This window comes from Phascolarctos cinereus, unplaced genomic scaffold (assembly GCF_003287225.1).
Source record: "Phascolarctos cinereus isolate Bilbo 61053 unplaced genomic scaffold, phaCin_HiC Scaffold_5;HRSCAF=322, whole genome shotgun sequence".
NCBI classification, from domain to species: domain Eukaryota; kingdom Metazoa; phylum Chordata; class Mammalia; order Diprotodontia; family Phascolarctidae; genus Phascolarctos; species Phascolarctos cinereus.
Genome location: NW_027555958.1, coordinates 152,929,548 through 152,948,089, shown reverse-complemented (window position 1 = coordinate 152,948,089; position 18,542 = coordinate 152,929,548). Strand labels below are relative to the sequence as shown.

The 18,542-nt window shown below is 36.8% G+C and overlaps 1 protein-coding gene across 1 annotated transcript in view; it reads right to left on the bottom strand.

Annotated features, from left to right (window-relative positions):
* Positions 1–299: 299 nt before the first annotated feature.
* SNX3 (sorting nexin 3) overlaps positions 300–18,542 on the bottom strand; it is a 37,812-nt gene continuing 19,569 nt past the window's right edge. Inside the window, exons 2-4 of the mRNA XM_021008203.2 lie at positions 9,192–9,287; positions 2,435–2,559; positions 300–1,034 (exon numbers count right to left, since the gene is read on the bottom strand). Of these exons, the coding sequence (XP_020863862.1) occupies positions 929–1,034; positions 2,435–2,559; positions 9,192–9,287 (327 nt within the window). The 3' untranslated portion in view covers positions 300–928. The remainder of the gene's footprint in view (positions 1,035–2,434; positions 2,560–9,191; positions 9,288–18,542) is intronic.

Genomic DNA, 18,542 nt, shown 5'->3' with positions numbered 1-18,542 from the left:
TATGCCTAACTCAAAGGTTTATTTTAACAATGACTTGAGGTTACATAGTATTTTGCAAATAAGCATTTCATAAATTATTCAATAAACCTTAAAAGGCAGTGCTTCTTTAAAGCACTGCTGTTTTTAAAAGTTACCCCATTCGGAGGCAGCAGTGTATCTGATATCACTTTTTTTTTAAAAGAGAAGTGAAGTTACAGGAGAATATATAACTAGTAAACAATCCCTCCCAACAAATGAAGTAATAAAACCATAAAGGAAGAAAGGCCTGAAGCAAAGTAACAATCAATACACATTAGAAATGTATTTTCATTTTTATTTCAAAACAACTTAAATTTTTAGACAAATGATTTTAGTATATAAATTTGATTGTTTTTTATACAGAATATAAAGATTTCCCTCATTAGTCTTCCATAGAAAGTGTTTTACAAGCCTGAAGGAAGATACTTTCTGCACACAAGTGTTTCTCTCACATGTGGGGTACTGGAAAACAACTGCCTAGTGCTTCTACACATAAATTAGAACAGGTGACACTGCATATCAAAAAGAGCGTGAGAAACATTTTAGTCAATCATACACAAGAAGCAGATGTGACACAGAAAACTGCAAATTCCAGTAAGGCCAAGTCAGTAACTTTAGTCGGGACACAGCAGATAGAGGGAGACGAGTAGTGTGCACCGAATTAAAACAGCACTCGAGCTATTTTTTTAAAAGGTAGAAAGAGGAATTTTTGCTAAAGCAAATGAATTTGTTTTAACTGCCAAAACAAAGCAAAACTGAGCATCATAATGAGTGTTAGTATACTGGAGGCTTATTGGCCTGTTTCTGTGCAGCATGCTAAAATTAGCGAGAACCTCTTCACCGGTGCGTATGAATCACTAATATTCATGGTAATAGTTTTGTTTATTTTTACATAGATTTTTTACAGCATTCAGGCATGTCTGATTTTGGATGGAGTATAACTTTTATCTATTATTTCATCTTGTAAAAACATGTGAAGACAACGTTCATTCTGTGCCAATGGGTGGCCAGCAACCCTAGAAATAAGAATAACAAGAGACTCAATTCACAGGATTTCACAAAAAACGAGGAAAAGAGACTACATTTGGGCTTACATAGACATCTATTTCTTCACATTAAAAAAGCAGCACCATTCAATACCTTCCCTTAAATCCAGAGAAAGTCTCCAGTGACAAAAAACTTCAGTGCACATATAGGAATCAATCAAGGCACATTTCTCTTTCCCTTTCTTCATTTAAAGTTGAGAAAACCTGCTAAAGTATCATCAACTACTATGACTACGATTATGACTACCACTACCACTACCACTACCATAGCAGATGAGATTTAAAGTGAGATGAGATCAAACAGGACTGTTCAGCTTCTGTAACATCTCTTACATGGCACTAAAAAATTCCCAGGGCTGCAATGTCTTTCCCAGAAGGGCAACAAGTTCACAAAAGAGAGCAACAATAACTGTGCCAAGAAACTGCAAAGACAGTTCTTGGGCTCTGTGCAACTCTCTTCTTTTCTGGTTTCGGGTTTTTGTTTTGTGGTGTTTTTTTTTTTTGCTTATCAAGCATATCCTAAAGTTACCAGGGATAATCCATCAAAACTCTCCAACCTCCTTTAACAACTGAATATATATGTAACACAAGCATATTTCCCAAGACTCTTCTTTAAGGGAAGAAATGCTTACTGCTAACAATAAGTCTAGGAAGCTCTTTATTAAGGCCAATGCACAATTATAGTCAGGCCTTTTCCCTTTCATAAATCTTCCTATTACCTTCACTTTTAAAAGAGCTACAATTCAAATGGCAATGAAATACACGGCTAGAAATTTTGGTATGCAGTCTATTAAGGGTTTCTAAAGTAAAAGACCAAATTGAGAAAAACAATCCTAAGTATTCTTACAGTTTCAAAAGAATACATTTTACCATGAAAATTAAAGAAAAACATGCACCTTTACACAAGACATGCTGATAATACCTCCATCTGCAATCAAACAAAATGATTGCAAGTGCATTGTAAGTTTTATTGTTCATGATAGAACATACCTTAAATCAGAAAGATCCACACAAGTAAAACTGCATTTTTTAAAATGCTGTAATTTCAGTAGTAATTTGCATAAATTAACCAAGCAAAACAAATACAAAACTTAGGTCAACACAAAGATACTCATTTCAATCACTCAAGTGTGTTAATATTTAACATAGTACACATCATTCAACTTGTTAGATACTTCTACATGTTTGAAGTTTAAATTATGCAAAAGTTACACAAGCTTAGAAATGGCTGTCAAGTCGAGAAGGAAATGCAATATTTTATACAATATGCAAAACTGGTACTTGTAGGCTGTAAAAAAAAAATTGTATATGTTTACTACCATATCAGAAAAGGTTACTTGCACTTGCCTTAAAGGATAGTGAGTACTTACTTGTTTATAAATTGTTCAAGCCCTTGCTTCCTTTCCTCTATAAAAGAATCATCAAATATTCCATCATCTCCTCGAAAAGGAAGCTGACGCAGAAATGCTTTCCCAGGAAGGGGTGGGACTACAACCTGAAGAGGAGAAAGGAAAGAAAGTTTAATTCATGCTGTTCTGAAGCTGAGAAGTGCTGATCTGTAGAGTATTCCATTCCAGGCTAGTGTGAGCCCTCATTGCAACATCACATCATCTTAGCTAGTTTACAAAGATCATTGCTAAGGAAAACAATTGGGTGAAGATTATTAGCACTACCTTCTGGAGGTGAACAATTAGAGAACCACTGTTTAAGGAAATTCCAAATGTGAAAACCTCCTGTCCAAACTACCTACTGCCAAATGCCTGACTCATGTCAGGGTTGATTTTTTTTTAAGCTTAAAAAATTTTAGTGACTAGCAAAAGAAAAGTGTAATTGCCTGGAAGAATGGGGGAAAAATGCAAAAGAATGCTTCATCACCTACTACAGAGAATAAGAGGAGGGAACAAAGCCTGGCAAAAGAGGAAAGGCTATAAAAGGCAAAAGGTAACACAAGATGACGATATCACAAGGTTAAGAAATTGAATTTGGATTATCCTTTGTCAAAAACATTTTCTTTACTTATAATTTGAGATTTTAGAAATAACATAATAAGGGGAGGCCAAAGTTTCCCCTTAACAGTATTACTAATTTATAGGATGACCACAGGCAAGTCACCTCAGTTTTCTCATCTGTAACATGGTGGAGTGTTTCTCTTAGCTGAAAGGTTCTAGGATCTGGAGTTTTCTATGAAAAATACACCAAAGTAAACAAGAATGATCCTTGAGATAAGTGGAAGGTAAACAAAAGGGCTTCCAAGAATCTAAGTCCATGCTTTGAATTAAGGCAAGAAAAAAATGTTCACATTTGTGTCTGCTGGACTGCTTAGCACAGGTGTGGTTAAATACACTTTAACTTCTAGTGTCTTTCCAACTTCTTTCTGGTTATCTCCACTTGGAAAGAGCAGTTTGCTAAGGAAGGAAGATGAGTGTACTTTTAGACATCTAGAATTTGAGGTAGCAGTGGGACATACAACTAAAACTACTTTTAACATTGGAATCACCCCTCATCTTCTGCCAGTCTACAAAACACAGTGAGTTTTCTATTTGCCTACATATGCAATCGTTGTCTCCCCTGTTGGAATGTGAGCTGAGGGCAGAGATGATTTTGCTGTTATCTTTTTGGATCCCGAGTGCTCAGCATAAGTGCTTAATAAATGTCTGAGTCAGTTCTGGATATGAAGATGAAGGAAGAGTCAACAGTAATAGATATTGTTTTTATTTCCCTTTAAAATGTGTCTCATATTTGCCCATATCCTTCCATACCCATTTCCTTCAGCCTAGTCCAAGCCCTCAAACGCTTACATCTAGATGGTCACATTTATCTCCCACTTTTCTCCCATCCCTCTTCTATTCCACTCTTCATACTCTTATCAAACTAATCTGACCTAACATTAAATCTACTCTCCTGCTTTAGGAAACTACTACAGTTCTTTTTACTTACTGTATTAAAGTTCAAACATCTGCTTGATTTTCCAGGCCCTTAGTCAATCTTATTTTCTTGCTACTTTGTAAAATAAGCCCTCTATTCCAATAAAATCAATCTCCATCCTAGTTCCAGAGCACAGCACATCCTCATTCTTACCTCCCTGCTCTACCTTAACGGCATGCAATGTCTATCATTCTGCAGGGTCAGGTCCTCAATGAAGCCTTCTTTAACTATCTGGGATCATGATGATCTTTCTTCTCAACCAGAAAATGTTTAACCTATATTTGCTGAACAAACTACCCTGGAGTCTATCCTATGCAGCTGTTAACATTCAATTGCTCTCACTCTTTCATATTATCAGCTTAGTCCCACCCAACCAGAATACAAGTATTTTGAGAGCAGGAACTGTTTTATGATTGCTTCCTCCAAACCACAAAATTTGAGTGTATATTAGCCCAACTGAAAAATGACTGAACAACAGTAAAAATTATGTACAAGGCATCACCAAGGGCGCACTTTTGATTCAAACACTACTCAATCTGTAGGAATTATATTTTATAGGTGAAAAAAGAAACATACCCAAACAACAATGTAGGACTACAACAGATATTATGAAAGGAGGGACAAATAACAAGTTCAGTGGCTTCGCAGTGGGCAAAAGTTTGGAACATTAAATGGTGGGTTTAAACATGTGAACTGAGTTTGAGAAGACACGATTTCGATAAAAAGAGATGGAAAGTAGAGTAGAGATGAGGGATAATAAGTGGGGGGAGACAGAAGGTGATACTGAGTATTTCAGGCAAAGGAATGCACGTATTTTCATGCAGAGATTAAGAAAAAAACTGTGGGTTATATTTAAGGAATGAAAAATAGTGCAGGTTGATTACAGCATGGTAACATTTAGATCTGCAGCTAAAAGGGACCTCCGAGGCCATTTAGTGCAAACCTCTTATTTCACAAGTGAGGAGACCAAGGCTCAAGGAGGTTCAGTAACTTGCCAGAGGGAACAACACTAGTGGTATCTGACACAGTATTTGAACCTGGACCTTCTGATTCTAGAGCAGCGGTCTTCTCATAGCTACATATCATGACAATGACATAAAAGACTGGAAAGTTAAGTTGGCGCCACGTCATGGTAGACCTTGAATACCAGAACAGGGGAGTAACCCAGCCAAAGTTAAGCTTTAGGAAGATTACGTAGTCAGTCAGTGAAATAAACTAGTGTTTATTAGGCACATATTATATACCAATCACTGTGCTAGACACTAGGGAAAGAAAGCTAAAAGATAATCCCTGCTCTCTCTCAAGGAGTTCATTGTCCAACGGGGAGGACAACATGCAAACAACTATGTAAAAAAAAGATATATCCATATAGAGGGATAGAGATATATATGTATGTGTACATACATATACATGTATATAAAAATAAATTAGAGATGAATGCAGAGGGAAAGCACTAAGATTGAGAAGGACCAGGAAAAGCTTTTTACAGAAGGTGAAGCTTCAGCTGAGATTTGAAGGAGATCAGGGAAGCCAAGAGGTGGTTATGAGGAAGGGTACTCTAGACATGAGGGACAGCCAGTGAAAACACACAAGAATTGGGAAATGGAGTATCATGTACCAGAAACAGCAAGGAAGCCAACGTGCTTGGATCTCAGAGTACCTGGAAGGGAGTGAGTTGTAAGAAGGGTAGCAAGGGGCCAGGGAAAGACTGGAGTTTACTAAATGATGAGTAAGGGGGCTACAGGGTATTGCTGACCTGGTCAGATCTGTACTTCAGAGGAAAATCACTTTGACAGCTGAGGGGACAGCAGACTGGAGATGGAAAGAAACTTGTGGCAAGGACACCAACCAGAAGGCTATTACAATAGTCCAGGTGTGAGGTGATAAGGGCCTGTACCAGATAGCAGAAATGTCAGAGGAAGCGAATATACAAGAAATGTTATGACAGCAGAAACAACAGAACTTGACAGATCATTAGATGGGGGAAGGAGGGTGAGAGAGAATGAGGGTGACACCTAGGTTTCCAGCCTGGATCCTTGACAAGGGAAGGGGGTGGAGGAGTATCATAGGAAAGATAAATTCGGTTGTGAAGATACTGAATTTAAGATGTCTAAGAACATCCCATTTTAAGATGTCTAATAGGCAATTGGAGATGTGAACCGGGAGATCAGGAGAGAGATTAGGGCTTGATAGATAGACCTGAAGATCACTTGCATAGACAAGATAACTGAAACCATCAGAGCTGATGAGATCACCAAGTGAAAGAGAACAGAGGGAAAAGAAAAGAAAGCCAAGGACAGAGCAGAGCCTTGGGGGACTCCTATGGTTACCAAGATGACATGAATGAAAATCCAGCAAAGGAGGCAGAGAAGGAGAAGTCAGACAAGAAGGATGAAGAGGCATCATGAAAACCTAGAGAGAAGAGAGTTATCAAGGAAAAGAGGGTGATCATTGGTATCTAAGGCTAGAAGAAAGAAATTAAAGAAAGATCAAGACTGGGAAAAGGTCATTCTTTAGATTTAGCATCATTAGGGACTTTGGAGAGAGCAGTTTCCATTAAGTGATAAGGAAGCTAGACTGCAAAAAATTGAGAGAGGAAAGTAAGTGAAGGCTTCTATTGCAGATGGCCTTCTCAAGAAGTTTAGACACAAAAGTGAGGAGAGATATAGATAGGACTACATCTAACTGGGAAAGATGGATCAAGTGACAGGTTTCTGGAGATGGCAGCAACAAAAGCATGTTTGTAAGCAGTAAGGAAGCAGCCAGTAGACAAAGAGCCATTGAAGAGCAGTGAGAAAGTAAAACAGACAGAGAAAGCAATCTGCTGAAGAAGACAGAATGGAATGGGATCATTTGTACACAGAGGTGTTTGCCTTGTGAAGGAGAAGTGCTACTTCTTCATGTTTGCACATTCAAACAATGTAAAACACAGAAGAAGGGAGACTAGACTCAATTACGTAACATCTTAAAATTTATGAGTTTTGCTAACAACCCATTTTTTTTATAAATAAGAAAACTATAGCTGAGAGGATGTGAAATATTTCTTCAATGTCACAAAACTTATTACATAGCAGAGCTGACACTTGAACACAAGACCTCCCAATTCTAAATTTAGTGATCTCTCTACTACACCAACTAACATGTCAGAAAGCTATTTTAACTGTTCAAGTGAAAAGTGTTAAGATTCTGAACCAGGACCCACTAGGAAATGGGAAAGAAAAGGAGAGGATGAAGGCAAAAGACATTATGAAGGCAGAATCAATAAGACCTGGCTGGCAACTGCTTGAGATGGGGATGGTGACAGAGAGGAGAATCAAAGATGACTCCGAGGTTTTTCAGCCTGGATGATTTCAAGGATGGTGGAAACATTAACATAAATGGAGAAGGCAAGGAAGATAATTAGGTTTTCCTTTGAGAGAGTGGGGAAAAGGTATGGAAGAAAACTAATTCAGTTTTGGACATGCTGAATTTGAAATGCTAGAACACCTGAATGTAGATATCTATAAGGCAATTGGAAATGAAAATCCATAGCTTAACTGAGAAGTCAAGATATAAATTTGAAAGTTATTCTCAGAAAGTCTGCATTTGCTAATTTTGTATACATCAGAAATAACAGGTTCTTCAGTGGCTTGTAAAGTTGCTTCTAATTTTAGGGTACAGAATAATTTTAATATAGTCAAGGCACAGTTCAATGTAAAATTTATTCAAGATTTAAGACAGTCATATATTGTTGTCATCTGCATTCTTTTATTTTGTTTTTGTGAGGGCAATTGGAGTTAAGTGACTTGCCCAGAGTCACAAAGTTAGTGTTATGTGTCTGAGGCTGGATTTGAACTCAGGTCCTCCTGACTCCAGGGCCAGTGCTCTATCCACTGCACCACCTAGCTGCCCCTGTCATCTGCATTCTTAACTTGGCAAAAATTATCTTATAATCGGGTAAATCCTAGCACAGTATGGTCTTTGTTAAACTGATATTAATGACCACCCAAAGGACAACATAGAAAAGCACAGTGGGCACGAACATGCCAAAAACATTAAAGCAAGAAACTGCTTAGGAAAAGCAATGTAAAAGGTGCCATCAAAGAAGCACATCATCAAGAAAGACCAACTAAAAGCCCAATGATAAAAACCAAATAGCTTGTCACAATGTCAAGGGAACACATGGAAGGTGGGAGTAAGTACCCCTTAAGTGAACTAATGGAGTGGGAGGGATATGCTTGGGTTATGATCTATAACAATGCTGGGAATATTCAAATCTGAGATTACATATCCACTAGAAGACTAGAATTTAAGCAATACATATTTAAACTGAAAACTTTAAACTGAGGAGAAACTGAGGACTCTGAATGAAGCACTGGTATAGTAGTACATGAAAGTATCTGAGAAAATCATTACTTCCATTTAGATATGGAAAGGTTTTTCCAATACAAAGCCTTTGAAGGACTTAAATGGACAGAATAAGGACTATAAACAAGTATATAGCCATAGTATTAAATAAAGAAAAAAAGATGATCATCTTAAAAGTTATTAGAATTATATTATACTTATTCCACACTTCTCTGGGGGAGAAAACCAAGAACAACAATAGTGATGATGCCAGCAGCAGCTTACATTTACATAGGGTATTATGATGACATATATACATACACACACACATACACACACACACACACACACACACACACACACACACACACACACGCACCTAGAAATACCACTTTGGGAAAGGAATCAATATGTATGAGATGATTCAAAGACAGCCATGTCTCCCCCTAATTAGGCCCAGCATACTATGGATCTCATATATCTTTGTAGATATTACTGAATAAAAACGAAACCAAAGAACATTAAAAAAAAATCCAAATTCATCATTTAGCTCCTCATTTTCTATTAAGGAGCTGACACATCCTCAAAAACACAAAACAGAAATCAAGACTATTTTCCTGATAGTTTTAATATTTTAGTTTAAAAATACATTTTGCTGGGGCAGCTAGGTGGCACAGTAGACAAAGCTCCAGCCTTGGAGTCAGGAGGACCCGAGTTCAAATCTGGTCTGAGACACACAACACATACTAGCTGTGTGATCCTGGGGCAAGCCACTTAACTCCAACTGCCTAGCAAAAAGCAAAAAAAAAAAAACAAAACCAAAACATTTTGCTTAGAGATAACATTATAAGAATGTTGTTCTACCCCAATTCTCACCTTGCTTTCTCTTTCTAATTCACTTCGAAGCCACTCAAAATCACTGTATCTTCTTCTCACAGAAGACTCCTTCAACTTGAAAATAGGAAGATTTGTCTGAAAGACAAAAAAAGTGAAAGGGTTTACATTATATGCTTTGGGGGAAAAACCTTTTTTTTAAAAGAAGAAAAATATGTCTAGCTATCAAACCAGTATAGTTGTATGAAGTGCCATGCCAACTTGACTTAGGAAAGAAACTGTTAAATAGCCTAAAGAGACAGTATTTCATCTTTGAAAAGGCAGAAAGTATAGATTTTGTATTAATTGTTAAAGGGAACATTATTTAAAGAGCATAAAGTTCAAACAACTGGACAAAAAGTTGTTTCTGTTCATGACTGTGGCTGATCGTGCTATCTAAGATGTTTTATACGTATCTTAAATGCTTTCCTGCATTTCAGGAAGCAGTAAAATATCTCAAAAATAACTGCAGTATAGGAAGACAACAGCTGATTACAATCAATTTCTACTTACTTCCTCAGTTAAGACTCTTACGTGCAATTAAAAAAATTTTTTTAAACAAAATTATTTTGTTTATATTACAAATACGATACTATATGTCTGATATAATAAAGGAAGATTTGAATAAAACACTACCGACTCTCCAATGTCACTAAAATAGTATGAAATAACAAGAAAACACGTAAATTTATCTTCAGTCATCCCACTAGCAGGAAAATAAAGAAGCCATGCAAATCAGATCAGGTTTACAGATCCAGGCTCTAACAGGCTGTGGGCAAGTTAAGCGTTTTAAGTAAAACTGAAAACATGATCCCTAACACTCTGAGGTTACACAGAAATGCAAGAAAACATTTAGGAACTTGTAGTCTTTGCAGTCTCACACAGAAGCTTTTTACGATTTCTGACAGTTCAAATGAAAGCCTTTCAGGATCTTTTACCTTTTAAGAAGGGAGGTAATCTACTAGTTCCCTTCTCTTAGGGGAGATGTAAATTAGAAACTAATGGATTGATGGTCATTTTTGATTTATGGAATATCAGTTATTTGCTATTTGACATTAATATTTTATTTTACAACAAAAAATATTTATCATTCCAGGAATTTTAATAAAGATTCAGAGGGTAGGAAAACCCCCTCTGTTATACTAGATATAACCTAAAAAAAGGTCTGTTTTCTTTCTTTCGGCAAATATGAGACTAAGATCAAATAGTTTTACTACTTTTAGAATGACAAATTGTAGTGAAGATAGAAGGTACAAATCAACTGTCACTAGAAGGACTTTAGAGATTTAAGTATGAAACAAAAGGCCAACCAAAACCAATAGGCATTAAAACCCAACTTGCTCCTAAAAGCCTAATAAAATTCTAATTATATGCTTAATAAAAATGCTGCTGGGAAGCCAGTATGTTGCTTAGTAAAAATAAAAGCTTTGTGCTCAGGATCTTAAACTCATTTTATAGGGTTCTCAACTTTTTCCAAAGTGTATTAGCTTCTACACTATATACCTTACAGCTTGGAGCCCTACACAGATGCTGTTGTATATGTTTCATGCACGAAACCAAATCTCACAAGAGGTTTAAAAGCACTTGAGTTTTCTTTCCCAGGTAACCACAACATTTGTTCATTGTATTAATGACTAAGGGCAAAACTGCACCTAACAAGACTCTTATTATGCTAAAAGTCAAGCTTATATTCAAAGATGCTGGCTTTCTGTACAGAGGAGTATTCTTATGCCCAATAGGGAATGAAATTAGGTCCCCCAGAGCGCAGGATGATGATTCCCAGAAATAAAGCACTGGATTATTTCTCTCTAATTTCACCTATTGGCTTTTTAACTGAGTTCAACCTTCCGCATTAAAATATTAAGTCTTTGTAAGTGTCTAAAGACAGAAAGGCCTTTACAATACTGAGTGTTTTCTGCAGGTGAGATTTTACATTTTGAATTCCCTCCTCTCAAATTACCTTACAAAGGGGATTAACTGCTCTCTTTTATTCAATACCTTAAGATCAAGCCTGTGAAAAGAGTTCCCTAAGAATTTTCATACTTCTGGGCACGGAAGTCTGTAAAGTTAATCTCTGAAACAACATATCAAGCTTACAGGTACAAAGTTGGGGTAAGAGTGCCAATTCAGCTCATTTTACCCTCCATTTTCCCCTTTGAACTTTTGACACACAATCATGATTACATCTGACTCATTCTAATATGGGATTTTCACCATTTTGAGAGTACATATGTAAGAAAGCTTCCCCTAAGATTTTCCTTTTTCCAAAAGAGCAAAATCAAAAACGGTCCATCACAAAGCCAGTTTTCAAGTATTTTTAATGAATTTTTTTCCTGCCTCAGTTTTTTCTCTTTTGCTACCCTTGCTACCCTAACAGTGTTTGGATATAACACCTCAAATTTCAGCAAGAATGAGTTACTTATCTACTACCTTTCTATGAACCAACCAGATTTAAAGTGGTAAAATTTATTAGAAAACTAGAAGATTAACACAAAAGAACTACTGAAACCTTACCATTAAACTACCACATCTGATTACAAACTCGTGGTCACTCAATTATTTAGAATGCATTAGGAAAGAGGAAAATGCTCCAAATTACCTGCTTAGACTGCATATGAGATAGCATAGCATCACTAGCATTGCTAAACATTAACATGAGACCCAAAAGTCTTCACATTTAAGAGTTCTCTTTTCTATTCCAAGAGTCCCCGATTTTTCTTAGGTTAATGGGGACTCCTAGAGAGTCATAATTTTGCCTCAGCATGGAATGGAAGTTACCCTGGCTGAATGATATGCCTGCAGAAGGTAACCTTTGGAAAGTTTTACCATGTTGGAAAAAGAGCTCAAAGATGACACCAGTAACAGACTACGTTAGCTTTCCAAGAACCAGCCTTGTCAAGTACAGAGAAGCTTTCCAGTAGTCTGGCCATAGAAGCACATGCAAGGTGCTCTGTCCTGGGCATGCCTTTTCCACTCCTGCAATGACAGCAGAATGGGGGTGGGGGGACGACGCAGGCAGGGGAAGCTGTGTACAAGGTGCCAATAATGATAGAGTTTTAAAAGCATCTATAAATACTCGCTACCAGTACTTTAAATGTGAGATCCTTATCCTATGACCAATGAATGGACATACTTTTTTTTTTTTGCTTTTTGGTGAGGCAATTGGGGTTAAGTGACTTGCCCAGGTCACAACAGCTAATAAGTGTCAAGTGTCTGAGGCTGGATTTGAACTCAGGTCCTCCTGACTCCAAGGCCAGAGTGCACATACATTCTCGCAGTAAATGAAACTGGAAGAAAAAGGAAACTGTCAAATCCAGCCTCAGATCAGACACTTGATACTTACTAGCTATGTGACCCTGGGCAAGTCACTTAACCCCAACTGCCTAAAAATAAAAAAAAATCAAATTAAATTTAAAAAATTTTTTAAAAAGGGGGCAGCTACGTAGTGCAGTGATTACAGCACTGGCCGTGGACTCAGGAGGACCTGAGTTCAAATCCGGTCACAGACACTTGACACTTACTAGCTGTTGTGACCGAGGCAAGGTCCACTTAACTCCAACTGCCTTACAAAAAAAGAAAACAAACAAAAAAAGGAAACCGCAGTTGAATGGAAGAATTATTCACAGCTTCACCTTAGAGGGACAAATAAAAGAGTTGGTGAAATTGGTTTTACTGTGCACCCTGAAACAACAAGAAACATCATTTTGTGGGATACCTGGCCATCTTATCTTGCTTGTATTCCTCAACATAGTTGTTGCTTGGGGCAGCTAGGGGGCGCAGTGGATAGAGCTCGGGCCTTGGAATCAGGAGGAACTGAGTTTAAATCTGGCCTCAGACATTTGACACTTATGCTGTATGACTCTGGGCAAGTCACTTAACCCTGACTGCCTCACCAAAAAGCAAAAAACAACAACAAAAAACAGTTGTTGCTTATGTGCCAACACCTGTTTCAGAAGATGAAGAGGTAGAAAAATTCTTCTGAAGAACTCTGAATAATCACCCAAATTAAATTAACATGATTTAATACTTGGTGACTTCAACAGAAAGACAGGCAAAGGCGAAGATTCCAAAGAAGTATCGTGGTATACATGGTTTAGGCATAAGAGAGGATGAAGGGTTGTAGTCTAGAGATATACCTCATATCTATAAATCGTTAACATTTTCTTTGAGGGAAAAAGTCAGCAGAGAACATAGCAAACAACAAATATGATCAATTTCTCTTTCTTTTCAATGTTAACAGATAATGCCATCTTTATAAAGCCAGACCACTGTCTGTTAAGAACGAGGATTAAACAAACTATTGATGCAAAAAAAAAAAAAAGGAAATGGATATAAAAACAATTTGCAGAACATCATCATTTCCAAAGGAAATGTAACCAGTGGTACAGTGGATAACAACTAGTCTCAATGTGACCTCAAGCAAGTCATCTAACTCTTTAGTGCCCAAAGTGACTCTAGGAATATAAGTCAATGAATAAAAATTGTTTTTTATGCAATGGATAGTGTTGGATTTGGTATCAGCAAGACCAGAGCTCAAATCTCACCTGATACTTAACTTAACTGTGACCCTGGACAAATCACTTAAATCTGTCTCAATTCTCTCATTTGTAAATAAAAGCATCTACCTCACAGAGCTGTTATGAGGATCAAATAAGGTAACATATGCTTTGCAAATTCTACAGCATTATATAAATGCTAGTTATTATTACTGTCACTATTTTATGAGATCACAAATCTAAACTAAGGATGTGATCCTAGTTCACAAAGCTGCTTTTCAGCTTTATATTTTACATTCTTCCTAAGATAATCAAGGCTTCTCATGGAGCTCACAGTCTAAACAGGGAATAAGACATAAATACAGATTATACAACATATAGTATTCTAAGTATGTCAAAGAAGTGTAAAACAAAGTGCTGTGTGAGGTCTGAGGTGGGAAAAGTCATCATTGATAGAGTATCATTGCCCTATTGAACTTATAGGCCATTTATTGTTAAATATACTTTATTCACCATTAAAATTCAAAATTCTCCATTCTTTAATGTTGGCAATACAGTTTAGTGGATAGAGTGGTAGACTTAAGAGGCACGAAAACTCAATTTCAAATCTTAGATTATGCTTACCAGCTTTGTGATTATGGGCAAGTCACTCAATCTCTACAAGCCTCAATTCTCTCATCCATAACATGAGGATAATACTGTACTCCACGTGGTGTACAGCATAACATCTATTCCACATGGATGTTAGGAAGATCAAATGGAGGAATGTATGGAAAGCACTAGATGTTACTTTATCTATTTGGATATTCCTCCAACTTTATGAAGGATCACAATCCATCCATGTTTTCTTATTCATCTACTTTCTTGTCCATGTCTTCCTATAAATCCTTCCCAGAAATCTACCTAATGAGCTAGTGGCCTTCCTTTTAATTTCTTGACAATGAATTACCTATGGAGTATACAGGCTGTCCTTTGTTATCCCTTATTCACATGATGGGGATCCCTTCATTTACTATACATTGTTGTGGCATCACTGCAGAGGTCCCATATCACTATTCATTTTCCTCAAATTGTTAAATGCCTGGCTCACAATCTTCCTAACACCTGTTCTTATGCCTGGGGACTCAAACACCCTACCTTTCCAATTTATCAAACTCAACTATCACAATCTGCAGTTTCACTGTACCACAGCCACACAGAGGGATGGTCATAACCTTGCTCTGATCACCAGCTACAAATCTTCTACTACCCAGAATCCTGAAATTTCCCTAGCAGATCATTAACTTCTTTTCTCCTTGTGCCTTGACACTTTTAAACATATTCTCTGTTTTCCCTGCAACTTCCAGGTACTCTATCCCTTGCCTGCTTTGGACAGGCTGATCTTCCTGCCCTAGCCTCACTTTCCTTCCTTCAAAATCTTGACCTTATAGTTAACCAGTTCAGCTTTATACTATGCTAAGCTTTAGTCCAATTGCTGCTCATCTCTTTCCAAAGTCCAATTCTGGGTTCCTCTTACCATATGCCTTCTTTATTCTTTTGAACTTAAATGTGCATGGAAGAAATCACATAACCATGCTGACTGGGTCTTTTACAGGCCATAATCAAACCACGTCTTAGATCCAAGAACCTAGGAACAGTAGCCCTCCCCACCCAGACCACCAGTCTCTGCCTCCAACCTGTTCCCCACAGCTGTCACAGAAGAAAGTAACTCTTGCTGAGACTGGCTTGACAACTGCCTCTGAAAGCACTACTGCCTCTACCACTGCAGGCCCTGAAAAGAAAGTTTTCAGCACTAAACTCCTTGGCACTACCAAATGATTTACCGAACCCTAGTCTCTAACCTCTCCTTCACTTTCTCCACTTTAAAAAATAAAAGTGAGAACATTACAAAATACCAGTTTAATTTTTTTCCTAACAACTATATTTTTCTCCCACACTTGGCAAACAGACCCATCTTATTGTTACTGTTTGAAAGCTCTTTTAATCACTCTGAACTTTAAGCTGCATATGACATCCCTTTATGGTTTGTCTCCTTAAAGCTGTAAAAGCATCACAAATAACTGTACCAATGCTTGGAGTCACAGAAGCATCAGACTGTAAATCATATATGAAGTTCTTTAAATATTCTGTTTTCAAAAGCTTTTGTACTTGTTGGGAAGTCTGGGTGGAGGAGGCAGAGAAAATAATAATTAAAATTCTGCCAATTAGCTTCTCCTATACTGCCAAATCTCATTAGATTAAGCTTAAGCTAAATTCTTAATTTCATTACAATTTATTTTCTTCACACACTCTGAAGCATATGAAATAATTCCCAAATAACTTGGGAATGTAAAATTGTCTCTATACAGAAATTTGTGTAGCTGAATTTTTAACTTAGAGAACTGCTAATAAGGAATTGTTTCTGTTTCCTACAGATGTGTTTATTTTAGGTATGTCATTTGCCCAATTTCTCGAAGGATAGATTAATACTTTAACTCCCTTTTTCCCTTGCCACTAACAACCCTGCAATTCTCATTTAAAAATTGGAGTCAATGGCAAAAGGGCTCAATATATAAAATTTTACTTTATGGTTAACTTGAATAGACACTCTTTTTTTTTTTTTCCAGCTAGGCAATGGGGTTAAGTGACTTGCCCAGGGTCACACAGCTAGTAAGTGTTATGTGTCTGAGGCTGGATTTGAACTCAGGTCTTCCTGAATCCAGGGCCAGTGCTCTATCCACTGCTCCACCCAGCTACCCCTTATAGACATTCTTAATATTAAGGGATGCCAGCACTTTGCTCTTGGTAACTCCAGGCAAGTTGGGGTTTTTTCTTCTTTTTTTCCTGACCATAAAACGGGATAATGCTTTTCATTAGTTCAGAAGAATGTGAAGTAAATTATAGAAGCTGGATTATACAAAATATCAAGGGCATTTAGAAATATTTACTCTCCCTCCTCCTCAGGATGCCTATATATTTGGTCTAAAATAGCAAAATAATTTTCTAAAAACACTTTAAAGTTCATGTTATCCACTTTCTGTTTCTTTCCTTATACTGAGACTGGAGAAATAGCATACACAGTATTTGAAATAAACTCTAAATGATGAAATGTTCATAGACATATTAATGTCCATTATTCAAGATACTTGAGGTAACTGTCTAAAATTATCAGTTCTAAAAGTATCGTCTGGGAACCTGAGGGTCCCTGAAACCCTTTAAGGAAAGCTGTGAGATCAAAACTATTTTTATAATAATACCAACATATTAATTTCTAAAACAGTAACTATTGATAGGTGCCACCCACAAAAAATAAAAGTCTTTGGAAGGAGGTCCTCAATAATTTTTAACAGCGTAAGGGAGGGAGGGGTCTTGAAACCAAAAGGTTTAAGAACCCCTGGTCTAAGAGAAACCAGGTTTTTGTTGTTTTTAAAACCACTACTGATTAATCTCAATCGAGACCCAAACAGAATTTGGAACACCTCAGTATAGATGTAAGACATAGAAAACTGCCTTCCACTTGGGCTTCAAGAAGCTAACTATTGTTTAGGGAAGGTGACTTATTAAAGTCAATAGCTCATAGACACCCTATATGTGGCTGGATTATAACCAACAACCTGAGCAGAAAGACCAAACCTCTTTATGTAATCATCTTAATACAGTTTAACAATAGATATTAGAAAAATGTTTACTAGCTGTTTCTAATATTTCTTCAGATAGTGTCACGTGTACATCTTAAAAGAGACTGGCAACTACATCAAAAGTATACTCAACAGGCCTCGCTCTATTCAGTCAATCCTCAGAGATGTAAATGGATGCCTCACTATAGTTCTCATTAAATGGTTGCATTTCTTCCCATATCTGCATCTGAAGATAAAGGATAAGCTGAGAAGTGCTCCAGCCATTACCTTTCCCTTCAGAACTTTTGATACTACTTTTACCCAATCTGGTATGGCATGAATAATTGCAGATATGGTTTATAACCTAGATGAACTTCAAATATATCTGGGGATAAGTCATTTAGTAAAGAAAAAGCTTTTAGTCAGGAGACTCTTTTGAAATGTAGATTGTCACTAAGCCAAGGTATTCAGTTCAGTTTTTTCCAAGTACATGGCCTTCCACTGTTACAATTCCCCGTTATTTTTTAAAAGTGGCCTTTACGGTATAATTTTCAATTAGTGCTAACACATCTTCCCACATTTTCATCTAGTAACCAGCAATAAGATGCCATGCACAAGGTCCAGTAGGGTTTTTGATGTGTAACTCTCTCATGGAATGGAGTTTAGTAATGATCTCATAAAACAAGGCAATTTCTCCAATAAAACAGAAAAATAAATTATGAACAAAGGGAAATCCATTCATAACTCCACCTGAAAAGTCTGCAAGGTCTCCACACTTGGAACTTGAAAGAACTTAAAATACTGGTCAAAAATGCCTCAGGCTATAGACACCAAAACTACTACAATATAGTCTATAACACTTCTAGTTTACTTCTTCTATATGTTGCTATTACTTATTTATCAAGGTTGTACAGAGAATGCCTTATAAACCTTTAGCCACTGTATACAATATGAGTTAATTTGCTGAGGGTAAGCCAGGGATGCATTAACAAGTTTATATCTGTCAGAGGATCACAGAACTAGAACTAGAAAAAACCACAAAGGCCCTCGAGGTCAACCTTTTTATTTTATTTTCTCAGAATTAATAAAACTCAATTAAAGAAAAATAAACATTTCATTTCTATTAACAGAGAACTTCTTAGGAGGACTTAAATGAATAGTCTTTGTTAATATTTATCAGGAAATGTTTCATTTTTGTCTTATTAGAATCTAAGTGCCTTACCAGTAAGGACTGTTTCATTCCCTGTATTTATATCCCCAGT